This window comes from Crocodylus siamensis, chromosome 2 (genome assembly GCF_052110815.1).
Source record: "Crocodylus siamensis isolate JL-2025a chromosome 2, ASM5211081v1, whole genome shotgun sequence".
Taxonomy (NCBI): Eukaryota; Metazoa; Chordata; order Crocodylia; family Crocodylidae; genus Crocodylus; species Crocodylus siamensis.
In genome coordinates, this window is record NC_143396.1 from 193,777,816 (window position 1) to 193,791,723 (window position 13,908).

Here is a 13,908-nt window from a genome sequence, read left to right on the forward strand (position 1 = left end):
GGGCAGGTAAGGTGTGCCTTTTAGCCCCTGCCAAGAAGGGACTACTGCCGCACCTGCTGCCCCCATGCAAGTTGCCACTTGCCAGCCCACTGCAGTCCCTGCTCCACTACTACTGTCCCAGTGCTCCCAGGCACTCACTGTTCAAATGGTTCCAGATGACAGCAGTGGGAGCCGTGCAGCACAGACAAGCAGAGAAGAGCTGTTCCTGACAACTGCAAGCTCATTCAGATCCACCCAGGCACCCCCACCACCCCTGCCCACCGTATGTGACCCATTGTCACTGGCACCTGTCCCTGCTGCAGATCCTGGAGCCCCTCTGCCAGGATGTACTGTGCTAGCCCAGCCCATTTACTACTGGCCCTAAGTGCTTTGACATGCCTGCCACCACCATCTGGACAGTGAGTGCTGGGAGCAACAGGACAGGGGTAGTGGGGTGAGGACTGCAGTGGGCCAGGGATTCACGTGGGGGGAGTGGGCAAGTGGCAGTGGTCTCCATTTGGTGGGGGCTAACAGGTGGCTGGGGCCCCATGGGTGGCCCCCATTTTTTCTCCCTCTTCCTCCTCTATCCCACTAGCCCTACCCTATCACTAGGATTCCCTTCCCTGCAAGGCCAGTCAGTGGGCCCTGAAACGTGAAATCAGGCCCAGGGGCTGCAAGGGAACCAGGAAATTACTGGCCCCCTCATTCCCACTTGCAACCCCCTGCCCCTCCCCAGCTGTACCAGAAGGGGCCCCCAGCTGCCCCCTGTCTTCAGGCCCTGGCCCCTCAGGCTCTTTTTACCCCAAAGGCTGCAGGAGGCAAAGTGAATCTGAGCCAGCTCTGGCTGCTCTCAGATTCTTAGGCCCTATCCCCTTCCCCTACTCCTCTGGACAGGGCTTAGGGTTTTGCACCCTTTTTGCAAGCAGCTTGTTGTAGGCTGGAACTCTACCAGCTTGCAGAAAGCTGTTTACAAAAGGGGAAACTCATGGTTTCTCACTTAAAAGTGGAAAATCTGTGTTTTTCTCTTTTAAAGAGGAAAGTCCATGTGTTTCTACAGAAAACAGAAAACCTGGATCCTTGGTTATGACAGACCTTAAAGTTTGCTTCTTCTGCAACTGCGCTCCCCTCAGCCTTGGAAAACTTAAGGTGCATTGATATCTTTATCATATGGGAACATTGGAAGGCATTTTTAGAGACATTTCACCAGGACTTTAACTTCCATCTCTCCATCAAACTGAGTCTGGAATACTGTACCCAGCCAATTAATTTCCTGGACACCACAGTGAAAGTTTGCAATGGCCATATCACTACCACAGTGTATTGCAAACCCAGCAACCAGTTTACTGCTAGGAAGGGAACAGTTGCAGGCCAAAACTAAGTGTTTTTGAAAATCTTACCCTTAAAGATCAGAAGAGCATTTGGTCTAAAGACATTTGGATCAAAATTTTAGTTAGAAAAGAAATTTTGAGTTCTAATCCAAGATCAGTCACTAATTTACTGCATGACCTCAGTCCATCTCAACAGTTTGACAATTCAGTTTAAAAAATGCAGGGAAGCTGCAAAAAACAGATGTAACATCAGAGCTGATCTTTCTTTCATGAATCAATAATTTCAGGTTGTAGGTTGTGTTATTACTTCTGCTGCATCAGTTCTCTTTCTTATTGCCCCCTACACCATGGTAGATATATATCGTATTCTGCCCCCTCTCAGTTACTTTGGAAAGCATCTCAGACAAAATAATTCTAACATGAATCACTCTGAGTGATATGACACTGGTTAAATCAACAAAGCGGTGGTATGAACGAACCCCTGAAAAACGTGTGTGTACCTGTAGGGAAAAAAACGACCCCCCCCATGTTATTGTAATTGTATTTATGGTTAAGAATTTACATTAATAAAAGCTGGGAGCATATGCAATTATAGCTTAGCTTCTTATAAACATTAAGATATTCTTTACTGTGGTGATGTGCACCTCAAAATCCACTGCAGGATGCAAAATCTGCTTCAGTGGGTGCCACAGAATCTGGTGACCTGCATTTGCCAAATTTTGCTCCTCACCCTCTGGTATCTTCATAAAATCCTATGTTAACATCCAGATGCAGCCAGGTGAGCATAAATCAGGGGTGGGCAAATTCGCCCGCGTTCCAGATGTGGCCTGCCAGGCCATTCTATCTGGCCTGTAGGGCCCCTAAAAAATTTAGAAAATTAATATTTATCTGCCCCTTGGCTGCCTATCATGCAGCCCTCAATGGCTTGCCAAAACGCAGTAAGCAGCCCTCTGCCCAAAATAATTGCCAGCCCCTGGAATAAATGGATCCCTTCTCACATAACTATTCTACTTGTAAATGCCTACGGCACAGTTGCATGCATATACAATCGGTAGATATGACATTTGTTTCTCCTTCCCTTAAAAAAGTGTTTGTATATTTCTAAGAAAAAAAAAATCATCTGTTCAAAGCAGCTGGTGACTTGATCCAAACAGTGTGTAAATAAACAACACTTGTAGATATACAGAGTTTATTTTAGTAGCATGTGAAACTGTAGACCATACAGGTAACTGTTCAAAATGACAAATGCAGCGAGAGGAAATATAAAGAAATGTGGTATTCTACCAGCCGTCTAGCCCACTTTTCTGTTAAAAGGATGGCACTGTATGGTTGATTGTTAGTCCCTAGAGCATCTACAAACAACGTACAGTAAATATTCGTTGATGCCTCCCTCTCATCAGATACCCGTTACTGATTTGTAAAAACACAACAATTATTAACTGATTTAGAAATATCCTCATGGTAATTTCATTTCACTTACTATGCCTAATGGATAGCCAGATATTTGCATGAAGTGTGTGTGGCTTTTCGCCTAAATTGTTAATCAAGTGATTAAACGGTAAGTGAAAGTAGCACATCCCTAAGACATTAATGCTGTTCCAGTCCTGGGCCTCTCCTGAATCAACTGTCAATCACAGTAAATTGTGTTCCTCTGGCATACTTTTCTTCTAAGCTACTTGTTTAAAAATCTAATAGGAGAACTGGAAAATGATGTTGTTCCTCACCAGGAACATGTTTTTTTTCATGTACTGTCACTAAGGTTTTTTTTTCTTTTCTTTCTTACTGACCTGTACGTTGCCATCTTGTCATTCTCATAAGATTACCCAGTAGTCACATATACATATATGTTGATGGGTCCAACAGAAATATGGTGGTAGATGGAATTTTGCTTATCTGGGATTACATTTGGAAACCTAAATGTTAACCTGACAAAAAGTTACCGGTATCCTCTTAGTGCCCTTTGTCTTCTTCCTTTCTTTCTGTATCAGAATTGGTCATATATGCTGGAAAAATTCATCCTAAATTGTGACCCTCCCTTTCTACGAACTGCCAGAACTTGCTTCACAATTTCCTAATTTGAGCTTTGTTCCCACAAATGTGTATGTGTGTGATTCAGTTTTAGTACCCAAGTAGTTCCATTGATTTAGGTTAATCCCACGTGCAAAGTTCAGTACTCCTATGGGGATGAAGGACCAGGGCTTTAGTTTGTGGCCCAGAACCTATGGCAAGGGGTGTAGCATACAAATATAAATGGGATAAAACAGAATCTTCAATTGTGGCTGAAGAGCACTTGCAGGATTGAGAAGCTTAGAGTTGTGGGGAGGGGAGGGGATGTAGAGCCAGGGCAGTTGGCTTTTAGCTGCCTTTATGTCCATCAATCCTGAGCCCATCTTGATGCTGGCCCAGTCCCCACTGTAAATCAAATAAGCCCAATGGCTTTTGTAATGTAAATCAGTTACTAGCAAAGCCAAAATCACAGTGCTGCAATTCTACCATGTCCCTATATATGTGGACTGGAAAAGCAGGTGCTTATTTATATAGGTGCCTACTCCATGGGTGCTCTGGGGCTCAAGCACCCATCAAAAAAATTGGTAGGTTCTCAGCACCCACAAGCCACACACAGCTGTTTTGGTTTTACATGTTAGATCTCTGCGGCTGCTTGTGGATGTTAAAAAACCCAACCAAACTGCACTTTACCAGAAAAAGCAGCATGTTACTTCAACCTGGCTCTGCAGTGTCTGTAAAGAGTGGGTGCTTCAGTGGGGCTTTTGGGCACTTTTAGCTAAAGCTTATTCAATAAGCCCCAAAAAAGCCCCGCAAAGCACCTGATCTTTACCTCAACCCAGCTCGCCCACTGCCTGTAACATGCTGCCTCTTCTGGGCATGTGCAGGGCTCGGCGTGGGAATGCAAAAAAACCTAAACCACCCACCAGCAAAAACCAAAGTCAGCGCCTATGCTTATTTACACCTTCCCTCACTACAGTGGCCACTGCCCTATGGCCTAGGCCCAGCTTTGGACAACTTAGGTAAAAGGAGGATACTAGGGGAGTTGCACACCCTATATGTAATCTATTTCTATTGGAAAATTCTATTCCAAGACTACTGAAAGTCTGCCAGGTGTGAGACACACTGCTGTCACATCCCTTGTATACCTCAGCATATTATAAAGCCAGTGGTATTACCGTCTGATCCACTAGGAAACAAATACCTGGTCCCCTCCTAAGTTATGAGGAATATGGTTGCTTTTTTATTCGTAACGGGTCAAAACCTTTACGAAGGCCCCTCCTACCCATTACATATACTGTGCAATTCACTGCTTAATCGCGCTATAAATTTAAGCTAGCCACACACAAAGTAAGATGGGCCATGAGTGCAAAGTACTGATCCCACAAGTAACTGATTAATCGTGCCACCAATTCAGACCAGTCACTTGTGCAAAGTATGACTGGGCAGTGTCCGCTGCCTCCTTGGGCTTGCTTGAGGTCTGGTCCAGTGTGCTGTGCTTGGTGTCCCCCTGTGGCACTCTTGTTTTGAACCTGTGACCAGCACCCCGATCCCCATTTCTTTAATTATGATTTGTCTGAAACCTGTCAGCACCTTTTCCTGTTGTCTCACTGCTGGAGGGAGGCCAATAAGAAACTTGGTGGGCTGGGCTCATGAGATTAAAGGTTTCAAGGACGTGGAGAACCTGGAGAGGGTCCAGAGGAGGCCACTCGTATGGTTGGGGGCCTCCATGGCCAGCCCTACGAGAGGCTGAGGGACCTGAATCTCTTCAGTCTCCGCAAGAGGAGACTGAGGGGGGATCTTGTGGCTGCCTACAACCTTATCAGGGGCCACCAGCAGGGACTCGGGGAAAGTCTGCTCACCAGGGCCCCCCTTGGAGTCACCAGGAACAATGGCCACAAGCTGAGGGAGGGTAGGTTTAGGTTAGATATTAGGAAGAACTACTTCACGGTAAGGGTGGCCAGAGCCTGGAATAGGCTTCCCAGAGAGGTGGTGCTCTCACCTTCCCTGGAAATCTTCAAGAGGAGACTGGATAGGCACCTGGCTGGGGTCTTACCCCCAGTGCTCCTTCCTGCCCATGGCGGGGGGTTGGACTCGATGATCTGTCTAGGTCCCTTCCCACTCAGTGATTCTATGATAAATTGCCCTGTGCAAAGTAACGACTGCAGGATAAAAATGACCGTCCAGCTATAGAAAGAACCAACCCACCCACATTAAAAATAGGTCTTGAAAACACAGAACAGCTCTCTAGCCCAGGTTTAATTTGAGGCAGGGCCTGAAGAAACAAGCAAGAGGGGCCGGGGGCAGCTTCTGCCTGCATCAGAGGGGCAAGAAATCAGGCAGGATCTGGGATCTTGCTTCGGGACTGCAAAGATCTCCTTCCAGTACCTGACAGCTGTCTGTGGCACAAGCAATCCCGGCCTAAAGCCCAGCCCAGCCCGGCAGCGGGGGGTGGACAGGGGCTGCGGGGCAGGTGCCGGGGAGAGCAGTGTGCACGGCCGCTAGAGCGGCCTTCCCTGGCCGGCCGGGCGGGCGGGGGGGAGGAAGGGAGGGAAGGAAGGAGGGAGAGCAGGAGCTGCCTCAAATGCTTGAAATAATTCCGCTTCCGTTTGGAGCAGGGCAGCCAGCCGCTCGCTGCATCTGGGCGCCCAGCCTGCCTCCCCTCACCTCGGGCGCTGGGCCGGGCTGCCCCGCCCCGCACCCCGCTCATGGCAACGTCCCCTCAGAAGTCGCCCTCGGCGCCCAAGTCCCCCACGCCCAAGTCTCCCCCTTCCCGCAAGAAAGATGACTCCTTCTTGGGCAAACTCGGAGGCACTTTGGCCAGGAGGAAAAAAGCCAAGGAAGGTAAAAAAAACCCAACAAAACAGGCGCCCGAGCTGCGGGGCGGGAAGCGGCGGGTGCGGGGCGGTGCGGGGCACAGCCGGAGCACAGGGCAGCGGGTCGTGCAGCGTCACGCCACAAAAATGCTGGAGCGCGGCGCGGCTTCTCGGCAACTGCCAGCGGGCCCTGCGGCGGGGCGCGGCAAGGCGCATCGCCACCCCCGGGACCGGGACCACGGGGGGAGGCTCCACCTCCCCAGCGCGGGGCCTACCGGCAGGGCGGCCATCGCGGCCCAGGGTGCGCCTCGGAGCAGCACGTGGGCGCGCGGGGCGGGGCCGCCAGGCAGTCTAGAACCGCGGGTCTCTCCCGGGACAAGGGGGGGAGGGGCGCTTGGCAGAAGAGGGGCAGATGGTGATGAAAGGGTTGAGGGGGGAGGTAAGGCTTTGTTAGGGTGAGATCTTTTTATTGGACCCGCGGTGGAGTTGGGATAAAGTTAAACAAGTTTTCCAGCGTCAAACGCTCTTCCTCAGGTCAAGGCCCACGGGTGTGCTGCAAGCTTCCCGTTGCATTCGCCTTTTCCCGATGGATATGGATAGGGCTGGGATCCTGACCCCGAGTGAGACCCTGATAACTGCGTTCTCTTCAGCCAGCGTTTCCCAACCCTTTTTTTGCAGTAACCCGCTGCTGGGAGTAGAGTGCAGGGTCGGGCGGGGGCCCAAGGGTGGGGACAGGGGAGTTCCTGGCACTAGGCGTGGCTCGTCCTTTGTGTGAGGCACTTCTGCTACTGCCCCCACATCCCTTTTATGGGCCGTGACCCGATGTTGGGAACCACAGTCTTAAAACAAACGTTTTCCACGCAGCAATGAAACTGCACGAGAGACATGCTAATGGTTCGGGGACGACTTCCCAATGCCCATGCTGATGCCTACCATGGAAGGACCCACCTGACAACTAGAGTAGATGGAGAAATTATGGGGCAGACGGCTGTAACAGGTGCCTGGACAGACCTGCAGATAAGTGATTCTCCTGGGATAGTTAAACCAGTTGAAGTTTGTTTCACACTAACAAGGTGATAGTGCTCCATATCAAGTATCTGCTTGGGGACTTTCTTTTTTCTTTAGGTCCCTGAGGAAGAATGTCTTGTATTTGAAAGCTTGTCTAACTGTATTCCAACTACATAGTTGGTCCAATAAAAGATACCGCCCTAAGAAATCCTTGCCTTACATAATTTTTGAACCATCATGGCTACAATATCACTCTTGCACTAGGCTTGATTGTTTTCTTGGATGTAGGACCAGAGCTGGGTGGGGTGTAATACTGAATGAAGGGGGCCTCTGTTGAAGTCTTCACAGCAATTTGCTGAAAGACCTGAAGTGCTTCGTATAAAGCACCCAAGCAGACCCTTGATATTACTGTGCTAGTGTGAAATAGTTTATCACAAGAGATTCACTTATCTGCAGGTCTGTCCAGGCACATTAAAGCCATACACCCCATCATTTCTGTATTTGCTTGAGTTGTAATATTGGTCCTTCCATGCTAGGAATTGGTATGGGCATTGGCAGGTTAATTCCTGTAGGGAATGTGAGTTAATTCATGTAGGGCTTATGTTTGGTTTAAGATGAATCAGTTGTCAGGCTTAAACTTGGTGTATGGGACCCAGCCCTGCAGAGTTCCTGCTGGAACATGAGAATGCAAAGGGGAACTTGGAGCAAGAGTACATTGATCTGCAATCTGTATGAATATGGCACAGGTATTTTTTAAAAAGAGATTGTGGCATTAATTTAAAAAAAAACCCAGCAAGTTTCAAAGCTCAAGGTATTGTGTCCTCCACCTAACCTGTCAGGGCAAGTTTTTGCAACACCTAGTACATAGGTGGGTTGATTGGAGAGGTTGGTGTAGCATCTAAGCCTTGAGCAGTTAATAAAGGCTGAATATAAAAAAATCAGATTCAGTTGTTGAATGTAATGTTTTTTCTTCTTGAAAGGTCTGCTCCTCTGTATTAACTTTGCCAGTAAATTGAATACCACTGTTGTTATACAAAGGGATGCGCAAATTCCAAGTGTACATAGTAGTCTGTTTTTTTACCAATATTTTTGCTGATAATTTTCACTAATATCTATCCCCACTTTGATAAAGCAGCCTTGTTCAAAATTATACAAGCATTGTACGCCTGAATCTATTACCTAGTTAAAATCAAGTGCGACTAAGAACTGGAGTTTGCTCTCAGTTGAAACATTAAAGTTTTGTAACATTGTGAGGGTAAAAGAGATTTTGTCAGTGTCCTTGAAGTTAGAAATTGATCTGTTTACTTCTAAACACTTGTACCAGCAAACTTTAAAGATACAGCATCTACTATTTGTGGGTTATATAGGTTAGAGTGGCAAAGATGTGGTCAGGCTGCTTCTGTTGTCATCAACTTTGAACATTATCTGGTTTGAAGAAAAAAGTAATTTATCTTTATGTATGTCAGTGGCATCAGTCTGTCTTCTCACTAAGCTACAGGTGTGGACCCACAACAGGTTTTTGTTGGCATGATATACATCAGTTTTGTATACCAATGTAATTTATACCTGGCTTTTGTTCAGAAAGTTGACAAACTTCCCTGGAGTAACAGATGTAACAACTGAACCATACCTAAATGTTACCAACTGGGAACTGGTTCACAGTTGTTGGTGCTCAGAAGTCCACAGCTATAGTTCCCTAGCATTCCAGGTAGAATGGGGGAAATGCTTGGACCCATGTTTAGCATTCCCAGGGGCTTGAAGGGCATGATGATGGGCCACAGTCAAACAGGGAGTAAGGATGCACTAAGCTGTTTATTTAACAAATAGTACAAGGGAGGTTATTGATTAAAAAGTGCCAACAAAAGGAAAAATAAAGGAACCGTAGAGTTCTGGCTGCAGAGTGGCCAGTTGCAGTGGTGGGAGAAGGAGGGGAAGTGTGGAATTATGTAGTATGGGATGCATCTGGTTTACAAGTGTACTAGCATATGGTGCACTGATTTTCCAGGTACACTTTTGAGCCATTCCAGGCAGCCTTTTAAATGTCTGCCTGTTTCAGGTTTAAACCACATTTAAACTGTTTTACATCAGTCCATATACAGAGTATAGACCAGTAGTCAGTAGCATAACTAGGGTGGGGCAACCAGGGCAGCCATCCCAGGTGCTGACTTGAGGGGGATGAAGGGGAGTGGAACAGAAAAAAAAAACACTGCCGCCACAGCCATATGATTGCTTTGGAAGCACAGCAGCAGCCGGAAGTTGCTGCTGTCCCCATGTGTTGCAACTGCCTCAGGAGCCTAGCTGTGGTGTTACACCTCCATCAGTGGTGCTCAACCTGTGGGCCACAGGCTGGATCCAGCACACGCAGTTGTCGTCTAGCTGTGCAGAGTTCCAGTAGCATCACTTTAGGGGGGAGGTGGAAACCAGAGCAGCAGTTCCAAACTCTGCCTTTGAGAGGACAGAGAAATAGCCACTGCCACAGTGACAGGTAACTTCACTATCACGATTAGCATGGCAGCAGCCAGTGGTGCTCTTTGCACTGGGCAAGGAGCTGCCCTATTATGACTCTGAGGAGCCTCAGGCCAGATGATACGGCCCCCACATGCTGAATCAGGCTGGTGCGCAATGTCAGTCCACGCCTGGATCTGGCATACAGGATCATTCTATGGCCATGATCCTTCCACAGATTGATCTTGTGTGCCAACCTGGTCTGGCCCATGAACTGGCCCTGCACAACTTATTTGGCCTGTGGGTTTGGATAAGTTGGGCACCACTGCTGTAGTCTGCTATTATTACAGGGTGTGTACACGCATACAATGACCACTTAAAGTGACTTAACTAAGTCGACTAAGTTGACTTAAGTTAAGCCCTGTCAGAACGTACACGCAGCTCCTTGACATGGAGGCAGCCGCCTTGTGAGCTATTTTAACTAATACGACTCATGATAATACATGTTGGAGGTGTATTGTGCTGCTTTTAAGTCAACTCTGCTCCACATAGAGGTGTATGCTTTAACAGTTAAGTTGACCTAAAGTTAAGTTGGCTTAACTATCAGAAAGTTAGTTTGCGTGTATGCACCCATGGTGCCCTGTCATGAGGCATCAGGAGAGCAGGCAATAGCCAGAGCAGTGACTTGAAAATGATTAGAGCTGCGGACATGTGACGGGCACACCAGTGTAAGTTATACAGGTGTATAGTAATTACCTCAATTTTAAAAAACCTAATTATACAACAGAGTGGATTTATACCAGTGTAGGGCTGTATCTCACATATCCATTCCACTTCTACACTTGGTTAAGGCAGAGTATGCTAGTATAAATATATATCCATTCTACTTGCAGGAAGACGAGAGGTTGATAATTGTTCATTAACTGTTTAAAAAAATAAATTTGTAGTTCATTTAAAAGGCCAACACATAGTATATGTGTTTTCAAAACAAATTTCACAAACGTTTTTTCAGCTTAATTATTGTTAGATTTCATACAGTATTTCATGTTTAATAAGAAAACTTTATACGCAGTTACTTTATATACATATCTCAGTACATCTGCAAGCATACAACAGGAGGCTGTGATTTTTATTTGATAAGCAACAAAGCTTAAATATTTTTCGGTGGTTCATTTGAAAGATGAGAGAGGCTGGGCTTCTCCTGTGATTCCGGGGTAACTTTCTTTTAGGAATAATACAGGCACATAGCTTTTAATACAGGAAGATACTTTTTTATCAGACTGTAATGTACTTCTAAGTAAAATATGTTACAGAATTACAAACACGTTTCACCCAACACAGGACTTATCATCAATGCATCTTGCACTCTTGTCAAAGAACAATATTGAGATCATTTGGGATAATGTTTGTCATAACTTATTTCTATTATTTAATTCTTTATTTAAATAGTGCTGTATTTGCCATTCCTATTATTTTGCTTGGGATTGATATCAGCCTACCCTAATTTTATTCAGTTTAAATGTATCCAAATCATCCTGTTTACCCATTTAAAATATTACAACAACAGTAGCATTCTCCATTTCTTCTGTAATTTCCTGATAATTCTATAATTTATCAAAAATGAACAACAACAGTCTGGAGAGTCAGTTATTTTAAAACTCTGTCATGTGAGTTATATAGACTTGCTTGAGTGAAAATATTTTGATTTAAATTGATTCTTGTTGACTTAATGTGGTAAAAGTAAATAATTTGTCATCTTTATATGACATAGTCTATCTATTTTCCAAATATAAAATTGAAATATTTATTAATCTTTTCTCCATCGTTATAGAAAAATATGTATCATTCCTGCCTAAAAAGTGATAATTTTTTAGATTTCTTATTTTCTAGTAGCATAAGAATAGTGTTGTAGCCATGATGGTCCAGAAATTTAGTGAGGGGCAAGAATTTCTTACAGTGATACCTTTTATTGGACTGACTATGTAGTTAAGATAAAATTAGACAAGCTTTTGCATGCAAGACTTTCTTTGTTGTTGCATTCAAAACCTTCTCTAACCTTATTGCAGCTGCATAGTCCATCCAGTAAAAGATACCACCCGAGAAGTTCTTGCCTTGCTTATTTTCTATAATCCTGTTGACAATAGATTCTAAATTTAATATATTAAGCTTTTTATATCAGTTGCCTGCCTTTTTAAGTTTCTAATTACATTCATTGTCTTGACTTTTTTTCCAGTTGTTATGGATTCATTTTTATGTATTTTTAATTAACCCTTAATTTTCATTTATACTAGTCTGTTAAATTTTTCCTGTCAATCAATGCTGCTTATAATCAATCTTAGCTTTGAGAATTTGAGAAGCACTGGGCATGTCTTCAAGTTCATTAATGTGCCATAATTACGGTGCTTATGTTTAGTACCTGTAATGAGAGGTATTAACTTAGTACACTGTAATCGGTGCTACTGTGCATTAGCAGAAATGAACAGTCTTTTAGTGACATTAATGCGCAGATGACTAACTCTACTGCACATTAGCATATTAACAAGGGATTTTGCCTGCGCAGTAGAATTAGTCTACTGCAGTCGAAGCATCTTGTGTAGATGCACCCACTCGTATGTATAATACTGGCTGAGAGAAAAAATAAACAAAACAAAAACCAACCAACCAGAAACAAACAAACCCCAACAAAGAAACCTCAAACTGGATGTAATCATGTTTATAAAAAATATGAACTGATTTTTACTTTTATGTTTTGTAAGACGATATGACATTGAATTATCTTGTGTTGGGTAGAATGCTTCCAGTGTTAGAAAGGCTTTATGAACCCTATAACAGTTTTTATTTGTTCTTTCTTGTTTTCACTTTCTCTGTCAAGAGCAAATTTTTCTCATTCTGGGACTTTGCATGCAGAGCTCTTATGGAAGGACAATGCTGCTTTTCCTCAGTTGTCCAAAAGAAATGGCCATCCAAGATATGCTGTCTTTTGTAATCTTAACCACGTAGCCTGTCCATGGTTATCTTCAGGATTTCACTGCATTTACTACATGTGGTTCTTACGCATTTTCCTAATATTTTTCTGCGTGCATTGTTCTCTCTTACTGGCCTAGAAAGTCATCAATCCTCTACTTTCAATTCTTTGTTTTTCTTCCTTCCTAGTAAGTGTCCAGCTGTTACACCTATGTAAAATAGTAGACCTTTTAACAGTCCTGTATATTTGAAGCTTAGTCTTTTTTCAGTAGTTGTCTGAAATTAATCATTCTCTGTAGAAATAGGCATTTCTTCTGTGCCCCACCCCATGTCTTAATTTTCTCCCTTATCAAACTGTTCCTCTAATTGATACCACTGTTTATTTAAACTATATTTAACTTGTCTGTGGTTATAAGCTGGTAGGTAAACTTGTCCAAGATCTTTCATAGGTGGATTCCATTTGGCTTTATGTCTTCACTGATCTTAAATCTCATTTTCCTTCAACTCTCCATACAACCTGCATACCCTATCTTCTATCATTCCTGTGATAGCCAAATTGTCAGGGTATGCTATAAGTTGATATGGGCCATTTAAACCCACCCCATCTAAGAATTCAGTAATGACTGTAGCAATTTTTCCACAGCCACCTTAAAAAGCACTGAGGGTAAGGCATCTTCTTGCTTTAATACTGTATTGATGTAAGAGGGTCTGGGCACATGTACAGTTGGAGGGGTCGCAAAAAGGAATGTTTCAGAGGGGAGTCACTGATATGGAGGGTGCAGCAGCTATTCTAACAGTTACAGTGGACAAGTTGGGAGTGATACAACTGGAGCACAACTGCTCTAACTTTAACTTAAATCATGCAATGTTAAGTTTGGAGCTAGAGTTTGGAGTTTGCTTCATTTGTTTTGTTCTCAGCTTGTCCACAGTAACTGTTAGAACATAACAGCTGCTGTGCAGTTTAGAGCAAGTCCCCCGCTTCCCTTTTGAAGTGGCGTCAAATTTACGAGTCCATGCCCAAATGCAATAAAGAGTTTGCTTCCTACTCATATACTGTTTGTTTTAATTTCAAATATGTATCTTGTAAGAGATTCAAATTCTTCCATTGAGATTTCAAACAATGCTATCATATACCTTCTTAACAACCATAAAATCTTACATAGGAGTTCTGATCGCATTTCCATCTTTTTTAAGGTGGTTAGTTGATAAATTGAGAATATTACCATATTTACTTAAATGCAAGATTAAAGTTTTTTTCCCCAACCAGAAAGGGGAGCAAGGGGAAACCCCTCATCTTATATTTGCGTACAAGAAAACCTCATTAAATACACTGCCTATCATTAAACTGTTGCCAAAAGCAGCAT

General features: G+C 44.1%; 1 protein-coding gene across 3 annotated transcripts in view; it reads left to right on the forward strand.

The window, feature by feature from the left end:
- Window positions 1–5,893: 5,893 nt before the first annotated feature.
- Window positions 5,894–13,908, forward strand: part of PARVA (parvin alpha) — a 114,984-nt gene continuing 106,969 nt past the window's right edge. For 2 of the 3 annotated variants that reach the window (XM_090032712.1, XM_090032716.1), the window contains exon 1: window positions 5,894–6,155. In XM_090032712.1, coding sequence (XP_089888838.1) covers window positions 6,020–6,155 — 136 coding nt within the window. In that variant the 5' untranslated portion in view covers window positions 5,894–6,019. Of the gene's footprint in view, window positions 6,156–6,991; window positions 7,882–13,908 lie in introns of all 3 variants that reach the window. The other variant, XM_090032713.1, reaches the window with a different exon arrangement.